At 41.4% G+C, this 22,299-nt stretch overlaps 1 protein-coding gene across 1 annotated transcript in view; it reads right to left on the bottom strand.

Moving 5' to 3' along the window:
• Positions 1-22,299, bottom strand: part of LOC308304175 (phosphatidylinositol-binding clathrin assembly protein-like) — a gene marked incomplete at both ends in the record, with an annotated part of 53,370 nt that continues 31,071 nt past the window's right edge. Inside the window, 9 exons of the mRNA XM_080748734.1 lie at positions 1-99; positions 3,393-3,515; positions 5,301-5,357; positions 6,158-6,181; positions 11,208-11,349; positions 14,142-14,172; positions 14,988-15,104; positions 17,135-17,235; positions 20,027-20,160. Coding sequence (XP_080604860.1) covers positions 1-99; positions 3,393-3,515; positions 5,301-5,357; positions 6,158-6,181; positions 11,208-11,349; positions 14,142-14,172; positions 14,988-15,104; positions 17,135-17,235; positions 20,027-20,160 — 828 coding nt within the window. The remainder of the gene's footprint in view (positions 100-3,392; positions 3,516-5,300; positions 5,358-6,157; positions 6,182-11,207; positions 11,350-14,141; positions 14,173-14,987; positions 15,105-17,134; positions 17,236-20,026; positions 20,161-22,299) is intronic.

The raw sequence follows: 22,299 nt of genomic DNA on the forward strand, positions 1-22,299 counted from the left end.
TCAGAGAAAGAGACATGTGTCCGCCGAGTGTGGGGCAGGTGCAGGACAGGGAGGGGAAGTGTGGAACAGGGATTTTAGGGGAGGACAGGACAGGTGTTTCTGCAGGAAATTCATCGGGAAAAGGGGTGTTGGTCGTCGGGGTGGGTGGGGGTGTCTGGGTGTCACAAAGCTCCCACACTGACCGACATGGCTGTCAAGTCATTGAAGCAATCATCATCGTTAGCCATTATCAGCATCAATTTCATTTCAGCAGACAGAACATTGCCCATTCAGAAACAACAGATCAAACAGGATGGGTGGGGGGAGTGGGGCAAGAGGCCTGATGTGGTTGCTCCGATGTCCCAGGCTTACAGAACGGAGGAAAGGGCTTGGTTAAAAACCGCAACGGGGGAGAGGAGAGAAGAGGACGGATGAAAAAGCAAACAGACTTGGGTTGTTTTTCGTTCTTAGTCTGTTGTTAATCCATCCTCCGGTCCTTGATTCTTTTATGATTCTCTCCCGCTCCTCCCTTCTTCCCTCTACCTCTTTCTCCTCTTCTTCCTTCCTCCTGCACTGGATTTGGTTCTGGGTTGGTTTGCTTCAACTCTCCCTCTACTCTCCTCTTTCGGCTTTGCTGCCTCAGTCGCGCCGTCGCCCCTACATGAAGTGCATCTGCAGACAACAGAGTTGTAATTTATTATTATGCCATCATGTCTGTTGACGAGCATCTTAACTCAAACTCTGCCATCAAAATACCCCTTTGTACCCCTTCTCTGCCATGCCCGTAGAACCCGTAAATGTAATAAAAATGAATTAAAAAACATTTTTTTATCGAACCGATCTAAAATAGGCCGGAACTCGAACCGAACTAAAATAGGCCGGAACTAATGCTCCGTGATCGGTTTCTACACGGACACATTATTGAGCGGACAACTTTAACATTGGAGTCCCTGAACCGGAAGCGGAAGTCCGTCCTCTATTTTGGCCCGTTAACTTTCTGTCTGAACTCCGCGGCTTACAGATGGAGAACTTATTGATCAATTGAAAAAGTCAACGGATTTGAGAAGCTGATGGAATACGCGAACACACGATGCATAGCCGATAGCCGATCACGCACGATGGGAACTGGACGAGCGCCCACGTTAACAGGTAGGAGAAGCCGGCAGTGAAAGACATAGAGAAATTAACGGGCTTTACGGCCGTAAACTACGAATGAGTTAAACTGCCACAGAGCTAGCAACACAACCTCTCCAAAAGCCTGCTTGCTTACGTAAAAAAAAAAGATTATAATAATAATGTTCGAACACTAAAATCGAAATGTACAATGATAGTGAAGATAGCCGACATAGAAGCTCACAGCGGTTGTGAGCTTATAGTTCAATTTTAGCTATTCTGCGATATGATATAAGTATATAGGGCTTAGGTGGTTAATTATAATTATACTGTATGAAATTATGTTTTTACATAACGTGTCAAATTAAACTTACATCGGGATGGGTTCTTACAGTATAAGTGTTTGGCTAGCAAAAGCCTTCAACAACCACTTGGGAATTTTTATTTCACCTTTATTTTTTTAAAGCTGACAAGACAGAACTTTAACAACTTATGCCCTATATTATACTTATAATACTGCCGCAGGGCAACGTAGACTGGCTATTTATGCAAAATTTCAAAACATATTTAAGATGTCACCTATTTCTTTTTAAACACCCCCAAGGGTGGATAGACTGTACATCAAACCATGAAAGCAGGTTTGCTGCCAGCTAAAGGTTAACAATCATCTAAAGAGCTGGGTTGAGCTCGGTGTCCTGTGATGTAAAGCAACACAGCGGCCTGCAGCTAATAATCTTAAAAGGGTGCGGTAGACTTAGGTGTGCCAATGAGCAGGCACCGCACAATAACTTACTGTCAATTATTATTACACGGCTTGGTTAAACGCTTCATTCTGATCGGGCAGTGACTGCATTGGGTGGACTGCAGGGGTCATCAATATGTCCGTACGCGGACAAATGTGTCCATGGCAAAGATTTGGTCGTGTCTGTGGCAAATTTTAGATTTACACACCATTGTAACGTTGTTATTTTTGATGATACTGATTTACTGTGACACTATGGCACATTAGGAGACCGACTAGTACTAGTGGTCCTCAAATGTTTTATTTGCAAGGACCCCTTGACTCTTGAGAGCTTGAGCTTGTAGATCGTATATTTTCAAACATTTTTGTACTTTTACTTTTGGTACTTTAAGTACACTTTGATGCCAATACTTGCGTACCTTTAAGTCCATTTTAAATTCCAGACTTTTACTTGTAACAGAGTATTTCTACATTGCCATATTGATACTTAAGTATAAAATGTAAGTAATTATTCCATCACTGATGGTTGTATCCAACATCCAACAAAAAATTATCTCACTTTACAACTAAACGGTACACTGAAGTATTTTTCGGACAACATTTGAGCAGAGGAATAGGCAATGCAGTAACATAGTCTTGATTCGTATTTACTGTTACCTAGGAGCTCATTCGCATAATCTAACAGACGATTTTCTTTAGCCAGAAGCAAGGAAATCAATCATAATCTTTGTTACATGCTGTCATGTAATTGTTTTTATTAAGTACCCGTGTAATAAGCGGAATAATGAGAGCAGCGAGGCGGTCGTTATTGGGAAATAAATCCCTTCAAAACTAAACCTGCATCAGCTTGTCAGGGTTTATTCCTCAATAATGACCACCCGCTGTTCGTTATTATCCCTTACTTGGCATGATGATCTGGCCTGCACTCCCTGCTGATTTTCAACCTTTAGATGGCAGCAAACTCAGCTTTTCCAAGGGGTTTATTTAAGTTGTAAGTAGTACAAGGCAGTGGTTCTCAACCTTTTCAGTTGTGGAATTACATTATGTATAACACAGTTCTATTGTGAAAATAGCAGATCTACATGCTCACAACGCCTCGCCATTGCGAGGCGTTGTGAGCATGTAGATCGGCTATTTTCACAGTTTCTGCCTCTAATATTTGACAATTTGGCCAATGTTTAATTTGTGATTTTAGAGGTATAATTGTCACTTTAGAAATGTGCAGATAACCTCTCACTTAAACCATATGTTGGTTTGTTTACCGTCGAGTGAGAAAACAATGTTGCACATGAAGTTAATCATCTGGGGACCCCCCCCCCCCCCCCCCCCCCAAAATAATTTGGGGACCTCCCCTAGGGTCCCGAACCACAGGTTGAGAACCACTGGTACAAGGGGTTACAAGTGTGTGTGTGTGTGTGTGTGTGTGTGTGTGTGTGTGTGTGTGTGTGTGTGTGTGTGTGTGTGTGTGTGTGTGTGTGTGTGTGTGTGTGTGTGTGTGTGTGTGTGTGTGTGTGTGTGTGTGTGTGTGTGTGTGTGTGTGTGTGTGTGTGTGTGTTACCTGTGCCCCTGGGATGGGTCCAAAAGGGTTTGTCTGTCTGAGGACGGGCTGGTTGTACATGACAGGCTGAGGGGCCATCATCTGAACCCCTCCCATCTGATGATGACCCATCTGAGGAGGGAGCTGGCCAGGAGACAGGGCGAGGACGGGAGAGGAGACGTGGATAGAAAGGGATAATCAACGCCTACTAATTTTTCCAACATGTACCATTGGTTCTCATGATTGACAACAACTGATTAAAGGTGAGTGTATGGATGTATGATCTGTTACTTCACAGTAGTACACGCCTCAGTTAATAAATACTCTGACCACATAATGGTTTCAACTTGGATTGAAAATCTGTTCTTTTCGGCAAGTGACGGCGTATATCAGGTTTCCCCAATTAGTTTTCCCCAAGGGCCGAATTATGTCTAGAGTACCAAGTAGAGGGCCACAACATTGCAGGGGGTGACGGTTGCGTTCCCGCTACTCCAGCGACAGTTCAGATATCGTCGTCGTCGGGTAAAAATGATTTAAACTAGTGAAAACAGCCGATCTACAAGCACACAATGCCTCTGCATTTATTATTTAAAAAATGATTTAAACTAGTGAAAACAGACGATCTACAAGCACATAACGCCTCGCACCGCAAGGCGTTGTGTGCTTGTAGATCTGCTGTTTTCACTACTTTTGTGCGACAGCCTTGTATGATGAAGCAGGGCTTTGCTTTGCGAAAGAACGTACAAATTTGGAGATACGACGATATACTAGTTTTGTTGCTGCTCTTATACCACCATTATTACTGGGGTTGGTGGGGGCCATTGGGGAACCCTGGCGTATATCATGGGTCAGCAAACGTCTTGAAATGAAGTGTCATGTTTTTATTTTCTACATAGCCAGTGTGCCATGTCAACATAAACTTTAATGACACGCCATCAAGAATTCAGACTTATTTTGATTGGCAGGACATTGCTACAACGATCATTAGACTCAGCAATAGAGCAATAATCTCCTCGACTCCCTCCCCAGGCAGAGTTTTAATGAATGCAGAATTGTGTGCAGGATGTAATTTGCTTAAAAGTTAATTTAATTGACCACATAAGAGAAAACGTGATTTTAAAATAAAAGTCCTCTCTCACACTCTCGTGTGCCAGTGATCACCATCATGGGCGTCACAAGGGGTAGGATAGTGGGACTGAGTTACCAGGGTCCAAGGTGTTGGAGGGGCCTTAATTATTTTATACTTTAGCTATTGAAAAATAGCAGATATACAAGCTCACACCGCGAGCTTGTAGATCTGCTATTTTTGAAAAGTCGTGAAAATGTGTGCAAATCTTTGAATATATGTATTTTTTAAGCGAACATTTGTAATTCAAATTTTGCTTCTGGGGGGTCCCTGGAACTAAATATTTTGAGATGGGGGTCCGTGGCCAAATACATACCATTTTGGGGGTCCTGCACATGAAAAGGTTTGAGCTCCACTGACATCGAAACATAGGTTTTTCAAAAAAACCTTAGAAGGATTTGAAATATTCAAAGATTTTCATGATTTTTCAAAAATAGCAGATCTACAAGCTTGCAGCGCGGCACTCGGTGCCGCGCTGTGAGCTTGTATATCTGCTATTTTTCAATAGTTAAAGCACAGGGGCCCCACAGTGAATCCTTGTACCCAGGGCCCAGAATTTGGTGCGACACCCCTGATCACCATCCCCTGTGCCAAAAGGGTTGCCTACCTCTGGCGTATATTAATGCCCGATCTATACTTGGTTTCGTGCCGTGTCAAAGCACTGAAAAGTGCAGATCTACAAGCTCACACTGTGTCGCAGTGCGATACATTGTGATCTTATAGGTCGTCTATTTGCGGTGCACAACACTGGCACATAACTCCAGCTTAAATGAGGCTTAGATAGAGAGAAGGGTGCTCCTTACCATTCCATACACAGGCACTTGGGGTGTCGTCATAGGAAAAGCCACTGGTGCTGGAGCCTGGAGAGAGTGTGTTTAATTTAGACTTTTGTATAGTTCAGCCAGTACTTCACAATACTTTCATTTGCATTGTAAGTGCCGGTAACATTTTACAAGTTGCTGTTATCCAGAGCAAACCAAGGATAAGTGCAGCAGTAGAATAATGTTTTAATTTGGATAAGGACCACAGCAGGATATAAAATAACAGTGCCAAGACAGTAAAACAAGCAAATGCACAATTGCACATGCAAACAGCAACGGCCTGAAACACTTGCTAAGTGCAAGAAATGGGATTTGGGTGAAGATTAAAGTCTTTAAAAATATACAGATCCATCTAATATATATATATATATATATATATATATATATATATTGTGTAAAAGTAGATTTTCTTGAAACCTTCATATATTTCTTGAAACTTTCACGTATTCTAGATAAACTGCACATTCAGTGAATTATTCCACCTTTTTCTGTTGAAAATGTGATTTTCTATGGCATAAAGCTCATAAATATCCAAAGTCCATATTTCAAAATATTACAATATTACACAAGACCACTCAAAACAAGCATTTATAACAGAGCAATGTCAACCTTATGAAGTCAGAGTTGCTTGAAGTCCAGTGGGACGTTTCTGAAGTCAGTTATGATTTGGGGTTCTATGGCATCTGCAATGCTTTTTTTTACACTATATATATATATTATATATATATATATATATTTTTTGTTTTCTTCTTTTTTTTTTTAAATGGATCTGTATGTAATTTGCAAGACAAATCAGGAAGCATGAGGTTAGGGAAGTGAAGAATATATACAGTACTTACATAGCCAGTATAGATCATCCCATTCTGTGAAGACACAATTGGGGAAAAAGAAAATGTTCTTTAGTTTTTGTTATTTTCTTTACAGTGACGTTGGAGGCCAGAGCCCATTGAATGAAACAGCACTCTAATAACAGCTTCCAGTGCTCCCTTTCCCACTGCCTTTGTTCCTCTTGGGCAGAGGAGACAACCTTGACCATACCACTCAGAAACTACACCTCCGCAGAGTTCTCTCTTTTCAGTATACCTACTGCTCAAAAGATGTCTTATCATGCTGTTATATTGTGAACGGACGCCTTCACCTTGGTACATGAAGGAAAGGCTGGTATATAAAACATATTGTAGAAATACAGTATGTATTATTTATCAGCAGTGTTGGGCAGTAGCTTAGCTATAAGCAATCTGGCTAACCATTGTCAATTAAAAGGGATATAGTCTATTCTTGAGAGACTATGCTATAAGTAACTATGCTGCTAGCTTTTTTTTTTTTTTTTTTAGATTTGTTTTTGGGCTTTTTATGCCTTTATTTGATAGGATAGTAGACTGACAGGAAATGGGGAGAGAGATGGGGAATGACTTGCGGCAAAGGTCGTCCGGATCGGGAATCGAACCGGCAACGTCAGCAGGCATCATAGCCTAGTATGTAGTATGCGCCTTGACCACTAGGCCAGCGGGCGCCCTATGCTGCTAGCTTAATTAAACTCTTAAACCCTATACTTCAGACATTCCAAGTCTCCCGGATGTTGCGGGAGTCTCCCGGAAATCAGCGTCTCCTCCCGCACACCCACGAGTGGCACTGAACCTCCCGGAAATCCCGTCCGCTCCCGCAAATGCTTGCCATATCCGTCATGATCCGGTCTAGAACCGGATCTGCGACCCGCGATGCAAATAAATGTGTTCTCATTCGTCGTCGAACTGTCAATCTTGCAGCCTGTGCGACGCACGGCAGCCTGCAGGCAGGCTGTTGTGTGTTGTCTCACTGTGAGAGTGACAGAACTTTCTCCCAAATAGGTAAGAAAGACATCATGCTATAAATTAAACCGATTATATTAAGCCTAAAATGGTTCCGTCACCGCGCAGAACCGTTTTTAACAGCGCGCGTGCGCGAGAACGGGTGCACGCGCGCACGTGCACAGGGGACCTCCCGGAAATGCTGATCTCAAAGTTGGGATGTCTGATAGTTAGTAGCAGTAGTTGACTTGATTCCCAAGGGCTCCATACTAGTCCTGTTTTCGCTCTACACAAAATATCAGTAGCAAATTTAGTTTATATATCCGCTACTTTCACTGAAGTATTTTTATATTCACTTGATCTGTACAAGCCAATTCGACTTCAAGTTCCATGAAAGACTGAATTGTGTCCCTTGACTGATTGACCGATATTGCCCTTCATTGACCTACATAACATATGTATATGTATGTATATGTGTGTGTGTGTGTGTGTGTGTGTGTGTGTGTGTGTGTGTGTGTGTGTGTGTGTGTGTGTGTGTGTGTGTGTGTGTGTATATATATATATATATAGAGAGAGAGAGAGAGAGAGAGAGAGAGAGAGAGAGATCTGCATGTACTTCAAGGATTTCATGCATGGCCTACTGAAGCCTACCGAACTCCTTGATGCATTATTATATTACATTACCGGAAATATTAACATAATTACATATATATAATAATAATTTAACACATATGGTGCCAACCCCGAGTTTCCCGAGTTTGTATTGGTACTAGTGCTGTGCCAACCCCGAGTTTCCCGAGTTTGGGCCGTTTTTGAAAAAAAAAAAAATCTTTTTTTTTAAAATTTTTTTTTTGGACCTCCAGAAATGTATTAGGCATGATCGCGATCGCGAAATTGCATGTTTAACCCCCATACCAACCCATTCTTTCAAACATGGCAGCCATGTTTGTTTACATCTGAAGAAAACATAATGGCTGATAAATCATGAATGCCTTAACGGATTTCCAAGCGGATTTTTTTGTTTGAAAGCTGTGAACAGCATCTACACACGTGGTGCATCATCTAGGCATGGGCGTGCACTTTTTACACACTTGCACAATTACATGGAAGTCTATGGTAACCATGGCAACGTGGGACATTGGCCGGAAAAAATCATTGCAACGTAAGTGTTAACAAGGCCTTCTGCTCAGCTGCTCCTCGACTGTGGAGCGCCCTGCCTGTCTGTTGGTGTTTATAAGACGGGACTAAAGGCCTTCCCTTTTCAACAAAGTATTCCGGGTTTACTTGTGAGGCCTTTTGCCTTCATGTGTTTAAAAATAAATAAATAGTGTGTGATGTTTTTTATGCAAAAGTCGCCAGAAGTACAAGGAGTTTGAATTGTATATAGGATGGTGGTGAGTCTGATCAAATGAATATCAAATATCTAATTATTTGATCAAGCAACTTAAAAACTGGGGTGAAGAACAAGAAAAACGAGGTGCTCAAGAGGTAGCAGCAAAGTTAAAAACGTGTAGTGGGTGCTTCTAGGATAAGTGGGATAGAACTTAGAAATGAGAGGAGCAATCCGAGCACTCAAAAAGTTAAAAAGGAAGGGAGCGGACATAAAAACTGGGTACTTTACTTCATATATATGCCCTGATGAAGACCCAGAGAGGTCGAAACATGTTGGCTTTTATTATTTGATAATGAAATAAAGTACCCCGTTTTTACGTCCGCTCCCTTCCTTTTTAACTTTTTGAGTGCTCGGATTGCTCCTCTCTTTTTAAAAAAACTGGGATTTTGGAAAGTCGGAGTCGATGTGAAAATGACCCAATTTCACCGTGTACCAGGGTAGCTTGACAAAACCCCCATCACCACATTTCTGATACCTAACATAGCACAAAACAGATGCCTTTTGAATGCACTTTGTTCTAAAAAACGGGGTGTTCCTCCTGGGGACCACCCCGTCCTGTGTCTCGGGTGTGTTCTCGTCAGCTCGCCTTGGGTTGTCTTAAATGTCAAGCTAAGCTAATCTAGCTAGCTAGCTACAATGACTGTTTCTGAACCAAAAACACATTTCATAGCAATATTCAAATACTAGTAGGCTATGCAATTTTGAAGGTTTTTAGTGAGACGTTACAGAGAGAATTGTCCATGTCCATCCATTTGTAGCTTTTACTCAGTCGTATGTTTTATTCAATGACTCCATGCCATAACATGGCCTTAACCGCATTACATTAGGTACAAAGTAGCTTAGTAGCTATAGCTACTTTTACTATTAACTTATCGTGTCTCTAGCTACTGTACCTATTTTTAAATAAATATTTTAGTGTAGCTCGGTTACTTTATGAAGAGTAGCATAGCAAAAATAAATTAAGTAGCTTGATTTATCAGCTCTTTCACAACAACAAAAAAACTCCCATTCACATAAGCCCTCCTATAGCCAGATACTGGAGGAGCTTAATCTCATGAAACGAAGGGATCTGGCTGAGTGGTTTTATTCAATAAAGAAAAGAGAGGAAGACAGATGGCTGTACATATACAGTATATTGAGAGAAGCAGGGGCATGCAGAGAATGTTAGAGAGACAGGGGCTGACATTTCTAAAAGGGCCTTTGGTGAAAATATCGGTGCTTGATACCACACTGAACTAAGCATAATCAAGTCAATACTGGAGATGTGGTGTAACGGCGTGGATTTCTACACAGAGAGGGCAATTCTTTCAACATAAGATGCTGCATTCAAGTTCAGGAGACTTTTTGGACAAGGTCATTCTCTTGAATGCTGCCTTCAGGTATGGCATGGAAAGATGGCATTTGCATTTCTTTCACCATAGTAAAAACTGCATTCATGGTCTGGAGAGGGCACTTTTTCTCTTGATGTACCTTGCTCTTTACTGTACTCTGTTCTTGTTTTTTCTTTTATCTTTGTCTTACTTCTCTGTAACTTTGTAAATAACCTTATACTGCTGTGCTGCCTCTGGGCAACTGATTTTCCCCCTTGGGATAATAAAGGTATCTATCTATCTATCTATCTATCTATCTATCTATCTATCTAAAAGGGCAGGGGCTCAAGCCCCCTTTGATGTGTGCACGTGCCTGGAGAGAAGGGAGTGACTAACTAACTGGTGGTGAGTGTAAATGAGCGTGACAGACATACTGTAGCCAGCTCCTTCCAATGCACCTGACCACAGCACAGCATTAGGACAGAACCTGAAGTGACTTCTGCTAATACTTGACCAAAAACACACATACTACTTGTTTTCACTTTATCTTTGACAGGCTGTTGCTCTTTGATGTTTAGGGTTCAACGTAGGTTGTCGTTCTTTATCATTTTTAGCCCCCCCCTCCCTGCCCCTGCTCTTTCTCATTATCTTAAGAAAATATACTATTTGTCTTAGGGATGCACCCATTGCTGTCATGGCTGTGCCTCTGTTGTAGAGCTACATGATTATGGCAAAAGGTAGAAGGGTCCATATTGAGTTATTTAAAACATATATTTATTTATTTATTGTGTAGAATTATTTATTTACTATTTTGTAGTAAATTTGTAATAAAAGACAAATTATGTCTCAAAATATTAACATGCCATATACTTGAATTATTGCATAATAAAGAAATGTCAATGTAATTATTGTTATAAAAAATATATATATATTATATATTTGGTATTCGGTACTATTCGGTTATAATTATTCGGCCGTAAAATCAAACCAAACCGAAACCGAATATGCGTTTTTTGGCATTATTCGGCAGAATATTTTCGGTGGCCGAATATTCTGTGCATCCCTAATTTTTATTCTTACCTTCATTCTTATTTATCTGGCAATGATTTAGTTTCTTTACCACTTGCAGTCAAAATATTTGAGTCTGAATGCAACCAAGGCCAACAGTTTTTGTTGGGGGGAGAGACAGAGAGAGAGAGTGTGTGTGTGTGTGTGTGTGTGTGTGTGTGTGTGTGTGTGTGTGTGTGTGTGTGTGTGTGTGTGTGTGCGTGCGTGCGTGCGTGCGTGCGTGCGTGCGTGCGTGCGTGCGTGCGTGCGTGCGTGCGTGCGTGCGTGCGTGCGTGCGTGCGTGCGTGCGTGCGTGCGTGCGTGCGTGCGTGCGTGCGTGCGTGTTCTTTACCATCTGTTGGACGGGCATGGGTGCAGGTGCCATTTGGTGGGTGGCGTGGGTCCAGTTAGTGCTGGTACACATGGTCTTGGACTGCCAGCCATTGCTGCCTGTTGGCTTCTTCTCCACAAGCTGGCTCCACTGGAGCTCTGGTCTGATAAGCACACACACAGCAGCACATACAGTCAGACACCCATGTGCAGGCAGAGGCCGGAGAGAGAGAGAGAGAGAGCCATAGAGAGGACACAGTCGTGAGTTAAAACAACAATCCGGGACCTTATTTTAACCCATTTAGGCCTAGGATTATTGAATGCTTTAACTATTGAAAAATAGCAGATATACAAGCTCACAGCGCGGCACCGAGTGCCGCGCTGCGAGCTTGTAGATCTGCTATTTTTGAAGAATCATGAAGATTTTTGCAAATATTTGAATTATTATCTCATTTTTAAAGTGAACATTTGTAACTTAAACTTTGCTTCTGGGTGGTCCCTGGAACTAAATATTTTGAGATGGGGTTCCATGGCCAAATACATATAATTTTGGGGGTCCTTCACATGAAAAAGTTGAAAAAGTAGTGTCTCAAGAACAGACTAACTGAGCTCCAGTTAAGTGAAAAGGACCTTTTCTTTGACGATGGCTGGCCAGATTGGTGAAAAAAGACACGATCAAAAGACACGATTTTTCAAAAATAGCAGATCTACAAGCTCGCAGCACGGCACTCGGTGCCGCGCTGTGAGCTTGTATATCTGCTATTTTTCAATAGTTAAAGCATAAAATAATAATACACTATAATGTGTACCCGTTCTGATGACTAATCTAATCAGTATGATAGAGTATGTTAATTGCGACCGAAGGTCGCAGTTTACCATGAGAAATGTCACAGCTTGTCTCTGTGTGTGTACACATTTTTACAGTCAGGAGGAGTAACTATCTCCATATATGGAGACCCCTGCATGATAGTCAACAATGTTATGTCAAAACATGCCCATATATGGGCATTACCAAATATGGGCATTCCCAGATATGTCCTTAATATGACTTAATATCCGATATACATCACTGGCCAGATGGCCACGAATTGGCGAGGCGTCTTACTAGTACAATATAACTATCACATCTGCAGTGGTTGGAGGTAGCCTCCCTACTCCTCCATTGAGAAATGTAGACCCAGGTGTCAGGACTCCTACTGTCAATATAAAGTTATTTGATGCAGACAGTGCATGGCGCAGCAGCTAATGCTGACTTCCCTTCCTCCAGCTGCAAAATAATTGTAATTCCATGCCTTCTTTCTCTCACAGCATGATATGCGCAAATTGTGGTGCCAGTAATTAAAAAAATGTATGATAAAGCAAGTTATGCTTTTGGGGCTTGTGACTGGGTTATAATGAGTGCTCCCTACCCACTAATAGCATATTTGTCACTGAACAAGTGGATTCAAAACAGGTCTGTAGGAAGAGGTGACGTCCGTATCTAACTATTAATTTAACGAATGTCTGTCTGTCTGCCGTCCGTCTGTCTGTCTGCATGCTGACATCACTGATACTACACAGTGGGTGCGTTCGGAAATGCACACTCAACGCACTGGTGTGCCATGTTGTCGTTCGTTTATTCGGTGCACTTGGTGCGTTGTCGTTCGGAAATCCAGTGCGCGGCGCACCGGTGTGCTGAGTGCAGCTTTGGCAGTGTGGTGCGACCCTAACCGGTGCGGTGTTTTGATTGGTTGGTTTTCATGGTCGTGGTCTCGCGCTTCTCAGCTGTGACAATGGCGTAGGAAGTGATAACAAAATGCACCATTTGCTGCTTTATTGGTCCTTTGGGCTTTATTGTTACACACACATCAACTTGTAAACTAACTGCAGGTAGGCCAACTAGCAGCAGGTAGGCCAATGTTATGAATTAAATTGCCTATCAATAGCAACGTTATGTTTAATAGCAACTGCTGCTTTTCAGAAAGTTTTCCGACTGAAAAAGCTCACAGCTGCCCTCTTAACTGGTCATAAATAAATAAGTAAATAAGCACACTGAATGCACTTTACAACGTCACTGCCCACTGCACTCACCACACTGAGCACACACCCGGTGCGCATTTCCGAACGCACCCCTAGTCCCCGACATGGTAACAATGCCCAACTGACATCAACAAAGCCCAACTGACATCACTGACTGACATCACTACAGTGCCCAAATTTGGAGATGACATCACAGACTGGCCTGTACATGGAACACCATATATGGGCATAAAAGAGTGCCAGCCAGACAGACAGATACAATATTGCACAACTGGACATGGATGGTGACTATTCTGCCCAACGGGCACCGGTCTGGGTTCTCCAACATTACTTCTGAGACTCCTACATTCAATCCTTCAAATGCACTCCCCCGGCCTGGGCACAGGACTAGTTTTTATATATTTATATTAAGGCTGGGACTTTAACTGATTAATTGCGATTAATTAATTACAGAAAATTAACGCGATTAAAAATATTAACGCATTTTAATTGCACTTAGTTTTTGCACCACAGAACCTTCAGTTCGGGCATACCGATCATAGCGATGCACCAACCAAGAAGAGACAACAAACGCAAAGGGAGAAGTAACCGATCAGAGCGCTTTGCTTGGCCCAGTGGATGCGAAATTTAGGTTTAAAAACTCACTCGTTGATTCACTCAGATTCAGTCAAATATTGATGTGCGATTAAAATGCGATTAATTGCGATTAATTAATCACAGAGCCTGTAATTAATTAGATAAAAAATTTTAATCGCATCCCAGCCCTAATTTATATTTGTCTATGATTCGGACACCGTTGCAATTTACCACTCTCCATCGGGACAGGGAGACAACATATATATAGCTTCAAGATTGTTGCTTTAAATCGGATGACAGCGAAAAGACTGTGGCTGGTGGACAGAAGAGTCATGACTTAGATTCCAACATGTCCACTCACTTTTTGGCTGGCGTCCCCCCGAATTGCAGGTCTGAGGACAAGGAAGGAAACACAACGTATGAGACGGACAAACACACAAAGGTTCTAGAACAGTGTTCGCAAACACGGATGCATTTTTATGGGCCGTGAGAAATTATCCCTTTTTTCCCCTCATTTATATATTATTTCATCAAATAAAATTAAAACATTATTCAAAAGAATTTAATAAAAAAAAAAAATTCATCAAAGAAATTACAGAAATGTTAAAAACTTTTAATAAATAAAATGGAGACGCTCCCCTTGGCTTAGAATGCAGTAGTGCGTGATGTCACTCATGAGAAATAATATCAGAAATTAAACCCTTCTTTGGTATTTTAATTTCGCTACACTAAAACCACACAGTAGCCTTAAAAGTGAGTGTCACTTAAAAATGTGTCAGCCGTTTAAATGATTTTGTATCTGTCCAAGTTTAAGTGTAGCCTGAGCCTGTTCATAATGAACGTCCGACATTTGTACTTTTGTACATTTGTGCTGTGGTTTGTGTAGTGAAATTAAAATAAAAGTAGTGTCTGATATTTGTACTATGGTCCAAGTTTACATGTAGCCTGTCATAATAAACGGCCAACACATTTGTACATTTAAAGCTACAGTGTGGTTTAAGTAGCTACATTTAAATACCAAGTGTTTCCTTTTTGCTGTTATTGTGACACCGCGCTCCCTAAGCCAAGGTGGCTTCACCATTTTACTCAAAGCCGTGGTGAAATCAGTACTCGCGTTTGTGCTTATAGATTGGCTATTTTCACTATTTTTCTTCTGGGTCTGGAGCTGAAACGTTTGGAACCACAGTTCCATATAGGAGACACTCACTGCCGACTAGGTTGGCTAAGGAGGAGTCCAGATCGTTGGGCAGCATTTTCCCAGAGTGCAACTGGGCTGCGGGGCTGTGAATCTGATGAGTGGGCATGGCCGGCTTCAGCAGATCACCTGTCCGTCAACCAGGTTACCACGGTGACATGAAAGGAAAGAGGCAAGTAGAGGAGACAGGGTGAGACAATCACGCTTCACTGTCACTTGTAAGTACGTGTGTGTGTGTGTGTGTGCGTGCGTGCGTGCGTGCGTGCGTGCGTGCGTGCGTGCGTGCGTGCGTGCGTGCGTGTGCGCGCGCGTGTGTGTGCACTGTGCTTGTATAGTAGAATTTGAAAAATATAAATTGTGAGGACAATTTTCCTGGTCCTCACAAGAGAAATATTGTTTGAATGGTTAAAACAGATTTGTGGAGTTTCAGGTTGGGGTTAGGATGAGGTATTTAGAGGTTAGGTTTAAGGATTGGTGTTAGCGTTAAAGTTATGCCAGATGCATAATTAGTTGCACACCGGGGTCGAGCAGAACTGCAAGATCTTGCAAGGCGGCTATTTTTCTGCTATAGGCTTAAAGGACAACTTTGTTTTTTTTACAACAAGGGTTCATATTTTAGATTGTAATAAAAAAATATTGTTCAAATGTTTTCATTTACTGCTTTCTATCGCTTTAGCCATTTTAGAAGGTGGGAGCATGCGTACAAGTGGCTGAATATGTCTTTTTAGACACAATAAGCCGTCGATTTCTTTATTACTATTTACAGTAACACTATCAGGCCCAATAAGTCACATCTGCACATGAAAGATTGCGGTGCATCTTGGGAATGGGCTTATTGTGTCAAAGAAGACATATTTAGCCACCTGTACGCATGCCCCCACCCACTGACATCAACATTGTTAAATTGGCTAAAACGATAGAAAGCAGTAACTGAAAACATTACAATCTAAAATATGAACCCTTGTTGTAAAAAAGTTGTCCTTTAATTGTTGTATTAACTTTATTTTTGTATGTATGACGCTGTCTCTTGTTGCCCAAGACAAATTTCTCCTAGGAGACAATAAAGGCAAATTAAATTAAATTCAATCGCTATTCAAAATGTTGATGTACTCACAAGTGTGGTGGTAATAAAGACACGTGTGTGTGTGTGTGTGTGTGTGTGTGTGTGTGTGTGTGTGTGTGTGTGTGTGTGTGTGTGTGTGTGTGTGTGTGTGTGTGTGTGTGTGTGTGTGTGTGTGTGTGCGCGCGCCTGTCACACTTATTACATAATCGTCTAATCGCAACCATTTGACATAATCGCAATTATTCTACATAATCGTCACATCGTTTTCCATGTTGAAAAATGTTAATATATTTTCAAACATTTTCAAAAAATAGTGGAAATCTACAATCTCACAGAGCTTGAGCTTGTAGATCGGCTATTTCCACTATCGATCTTCTTTTTTTAAGTATATAGTTGTCAAATATGTCAGTAATTTCTTTGTATATTTAGGTTATGTGTCATATCTACCATGTGCAACATTAAAGCCTACAAGCCAAACAGAAATGTAATTGTCAACAACAAAATGACAATTAATCGTCATGTAAAATGTCATAATAGTGACAGCCCTATGTGTGTGTGTGTGTGTGCGCTAGTGTTGTCAAAAATATCGATTTATCGAAAAGTATCGATTTTGAATATAGTATCGATTTTCAATATGACTTTTCCATAGTTTCAATAATATATATAATATATAATATATAATATATACAATAATATATATAATAATATCGATCAGTTTTTACCTCTCTCGTTCGTTTACACCAACATTCATTTTATGTGTGTCCTTCCTACTTTGGCTTATTCCTAGTTATTTTAAATGCCTATTTGTACTTAAAATGTGAAAAAATCAAAGGCAGGCCTTTAAAAAGTGCACTACCATCTACCCCAAGAAGTTCTGTATATTTTTCTTTAAATAAAAATAAACATTTTTGCTCTGAAATCGCTTTGGTTGCGTGGTATCGAAAATGGTATCGAGTATCGAAATGTTTCAAAATATCGTATCGAAGTTAGAAATCCAGTATCGTGACAAGCCTAGCGTGCGCCTGCGTCTGCATGTGTGTGCCTGTGTGTGTGTGTGTGTGCGACTGTGTGTGTGTGTGTGTGTGTGTGGCTGTACCTCCCCAGGCATTGTTATTGTTGGGCACAGTGTGTGTGGTCTGGATAGGGGTGAAGCTAGGCTGGAGGGTGAACAGCTCACTGGTCAGATGATTTGGCACGCTGAAGAGGAGGAGAGAAGACGAGGGACAGGGTGAAGACGCACCGCTATGTTCCCAGCTGAAAGCACACACACCTCACCGTTATAATGAGGGCTGAGGAGGACACATTTTAAGTACTAGCCTTAAAGGTGATACACCATGAAATTTCACTTTTCCTATTTTAAAACCTTTTTTTGGGGTCCCACTAGCACCTTCTATCCTCACAAAGTCCCATTTCTGACCGTTGTGTCTTACTCTGGTTTTGAGAAGGCGAAGGTTAAAAGTATCCCACGGGTTCTCAAAACAGGCTATCCAGATTTGCTGCCGATTGTGACGTCATCTGCGGATTGTGACGTCATCATCAAAAAAAGAAATCTAAATTTATTTATTTTTTTTCAAAAAAGATTTTTTTTTTCAAAAAAGATTTTTTTTTTTTTCAAAAAAGATTTTTTTTTTTTCAAAAAAACATTTTTTTTGGGGGGGCGCAGTTCAGGCCAAAGGTGGTACTGCAGCTGAAATGCTCTGAGAGCCATTCAAAAATGAGAGAGGCTCTCTATTCAGGAGTGGTAATTTAGCCTCAAACCTTTTGAAAAACGTTTTTGGGACATAAACAATATGACATAAATTAGTCCCCCCAGGAATCCGCGGAGAAAAATGCTTTATTCCGCGGAGAACAATCCTGATTCTGCGGAATTCTGTGGTGAACAATTCTTGATTCCGCGGACATTAATAAACAACCTAAAATGACCAGTTATCAAGCTAAAAATGATATAGTTCTAATAATCAAGTAAAACCCTTCATGAAATAGCTACAATTAATTGTAATTAGTGGTTAGAATAATCAAATAATCATTTTTGAGAATAAAAATCTAATATTAAATCTATAATTTTTTTAATTGTTATTGTTTTTAATAATTACTTTCTGTTGCAAAGACTATATTGTCATGCAAATTAACCAATGCCCATAGTAACCACATTTTAGAGGATAGCCTACCTACTACCTAGTATGGGTGTAATATTTATTTATTCTCTTCTGTATTAGCATTGTTATTGCCAGGACCATTATAGAGGCAGAGAGGAACTATAGATCAGGACACAGTTTCTGTCAGGAACGAATGTGGGACCGGACCAATACAGCGTCAGTGCAACTAGCAGGAGGAAGCTAAGCTATTCCCCAGGCTCTGTATGAAGTGGCCACTTGCCAGACCATGTACACATTGTTTTATAATAGTAGTAATGACTACTCCCGCCGCTCTGCTGCCACTCGCGACCGCTATTCCGCGGACGTCAGAAAAGTCCGCGAACGGCCGAGAAATCCGCGGGTGGTCGCGAATTCCGCGAAAAATTCTGCGATCGCGGAATCGCGGATTCCTGGGGGGACTAATAAATACTTTTTAAATGCATGGTGTATCACCTTTAATAAGCCATTTAGGCCTAGACTTATTTAATGCTTTAACTATTGAAAAATAGCAGATATACAAGCTCACAGCGCGGCACCGAGTGCCGCGCTGCGAGCTTGTAGATCTGCTATTTTTGAAAAATCGTGATTCTCTTTGCAAGTATTTGAATACCCGTAATTGCCGGACTATTAAGCCGCACCTGAATATAAGCCGCACCAGCTAAATTTAGAACGAAAAACAAATGTGTACGTATATAAGCCGCACTGGACTATAAGCCGCAGGTGTCCTTCCTGCTTCCTACTAGAGTGCCCCCTGGTGGCCATTAGCGGTATAAATCTATATATAAGCCGCACCGTTGTATAAGCCGCAGGGTTCACATCATGGGGAAAAAGCTGCGGCTTATAGTCCGGCAATTAAGGTATATATTATATATATATAATATAATATAACTCAAATATTTGCTTCTGGGGGGTCCCTGGAACAACATATTTTGAGTTGGGGGTCTGCGGCCAAATACATGTGATTCTGGGGGTCCTTGATATGAAAATGTTTGAGAACCACTGAAAGATTTAGATGACATTTATAGAATCGGGTCAAAAATATTCAAAGACTTGCACAAATGTCCACGATTTTTCAAAAAGAACAGATCTACAAGCACGAGTGCACAATAGATCTGCTATTTTTTAACAGTCACTAAAGTGACACAGATTTGTGTTCAGGTCTAAATGAAAGCACACACACATAACTCACCATTATAATGAGGGCCGAGGACACATTTTAAGCACTACCCTTAACTGACCCTCATTTCCTGCTACATCACTACACCGAAATTGAAGCAACACAAAGCAGTGCCGTAATTAATCCCTCGCGCTATTAAACTTAAGTGGATTCCTCACATCGAAAAGGCTGGTATTGAAGAAAGGAGGAGAAGCAATACTAGCATAAGGCAGTGGTTCTCAAAGTGGGGTCTGGGGACCCCCTGGTGTCCTTGAGGGGGGTTCCAAGGGGTCCCCAGAAAAATCTATTAATATAGCATCAAAATCAGTCTAACCACTTCTAACCTCATTTCTTTTTATTCTATTATTATTATTTGCATCAGAGTGGAACAGAACAGAATATCGTCACTGTCGGGCAGAAACCTCGTATCTCCAAGTTTCAAATTTGTATGTTTTTTTTCGCAAAGTAAAGCCCTGCTTCATCATACAAGGCCGTCGCACAAAAGTAGTGAAAACAGCCGATCTACAAGCACACAACGCCTCGCACCGCGAGGCGTTGTGTGCTTGTAGATCGGCTGTTTTCACTAGTTTCGTTAATTTTTTTAGATGATAAATACGAAACGAACGGTTTCGTACATACAAGGGTTTCCACCCGACAACGACGACATGTGAGAGGCATAATAACTGCTGGGACTTACTGGTTGCTGATGGGTACGATGGGCGAGTTGGAGAAGAGATCCGTGGCTCCACCACTACTGTTGGCACTGCCCACTGACTGGGGGCTGGGGGACACGTTGGGCGTCTGCGTGTCAATCGCCTTGGTACCGTCCTCCTGGTACGAGAAGGGAGAGACACAGAGACAGAGAGAGAAAGTAAGCGCTACAAATGACTTTGTCTTACTTTGTATATTTTGATAGAATAAATTATTAAGTAAAATAAATATGGATATGGATAAATCCATAACCAAAATAAGACAGAGACAAGCCAAAGGACTATCAATACATTGCTGTATTTGAAGAGAGTCAGACAAGGAAGACAATACAGTGAGCTACCATCCTAGTGGCAGCTTTGTAATTCTCTCTCTTTTCCTAGATGGAAGTTAACATCCAGTATATAAGGAATACAGTATATGACAGTATAAGATCGTGGGACTCATTGATTCGTTCCCAGATCATAACAAGAAGACAGAGACACGTAGTGTTGGTAACTTTCCACTAGTGACATACAGTATAACCAAAACATGATTTCGTAGTCAGGGCAACCAAAGTTGCCATGACCTGTAATCCACTACTGTAAGTTCAGTTCATAATATAACCTTATATGGTCATATGAGCCTCATACACAAATCATACAATTATGTATCATAATTCATATCTATCAATAATGTCACATTTGCATGGTTTGTAAAGAGCCCTGCAGTAAGCATACTGTATATGTTGTCGTTGTCGGGTGAAAACCTTGAATGTCCAAAACCATTAAGTTTTGCATTTATCATTTTAAAAATGATTTCGACTAGTGAAAACAGCCGATCTATAAGCACACGACGCCTCGCGGTGCGAGGCGTCGTGTGCTTGTAGATCGGCTGTTTTCACTACTTTTGTGCGACGGCCTTGTATGATGAAGCGGGGCTTTACTTTGCGAAAGAACGTACAAATTTGAAACTTGGGAGATACGAGGTTTCCACCCGGCAACGACGATATTATAACGCAGGATTTGCAGAGAGGATAGGCCTACACGGAATACTTTCGTTTTATGCGGTGCTGAATGCTATTCATTATTTCATTCCTTTGCCTCAGATAAAACTTCAGCACTTCAGCGGTGAAAATTGTCTCTCCCTCCCTCTGTCGTCGCCTTCAACGAATGTTTTGCGCAATTCTTTTTAATTAATATGTTCCCTCACATACGGTACATCTTCTAATTAATTTGGACTAATTTAATAACAACCCCCCCTACACACACAGGCACGCACGCACACACACACACACACACACACACACACACACACACACACACACACACACACACACACACACACACACACACACACACATTTTTTTTTCCTTTCCCCAACAAAACCCTGACAAACACGACATACTGTACTTGGACTGTGCAGCCAGAAACCCCGTTACATTTTCTGTCGTTGGGAGTTCAGCGCCAGATCAATGCGGCGGCCAATGTTCTTTGACAACTCATCAACAAAGATGTGCACAGCAGAGAAAGAATACCGATGCCCTAACGCTTTCCAGATTGGCGGACGCACGGCTCAAACAAGCTGTGTAATTATTTCACTGCACGAACCATCTAATAGGTTTTTCTGCTCAAATGAAAGCGAAAGCACACAGACGGAACGCATGCATTAATTATAGTGTTCTGTGCAGGACTCAGGAGAGGGGGAAAAAAGAACAACAAGCAGATGGACAACCATGATAGCATCGTATCACCCAGCGGCAAGCAGAAACACTGAGTGTTTTCTTTCTTTTTTTTTCCTTTTTGCTAAGGAGTACCGTTTGCTACAAACCACATGACATCACAAAGACGGGGGAATGCCTTGTAAATGGCTGTTCTAAAGCCAAGAGAGATTGACGGCTGCCAGTTTAGTTTGATGACATCATCCCTTTTATGCCCATATATGGAGTTCCCTGATGTCATCAATATTAAAGGAGTAGTTCACCCCCATCCGGAATGAGTAGTTCAGTCCCCATCCGGAATCAATGGGGGTAAATTTCCTCCATTGATTCCGGATGATTCCGGATGGGGACCCAAATGGGGGTGAACTACTCCTTTAAGCCCATATCTAACAGGATTTCATATGGGAATGCCCATATATGGAGGCCACATACCACACTAACGGCTGGTTCTACAGACAGGGATCTCCATGTATGGGCATGAAAGTGTATGACGTCAGATGTCATAGACATCATAGGACTTTCACATAACGAATAACTGAGACTGAGTAAGCATGTTTGGGCTA

This window comes from Nannobrachium achirus, assembly GCF_963921795.1.
Source record: "Nannobrachium achirus genome assembly, chromosome: 19".
NCBI classification, from domain to species: domain Eukaryota; kingdom Metazoa; phylum Chordata; class Actinopteri; order Myctophiformes; family Myctophidae; genus Nannobrachium; species Nannobrachium achirus.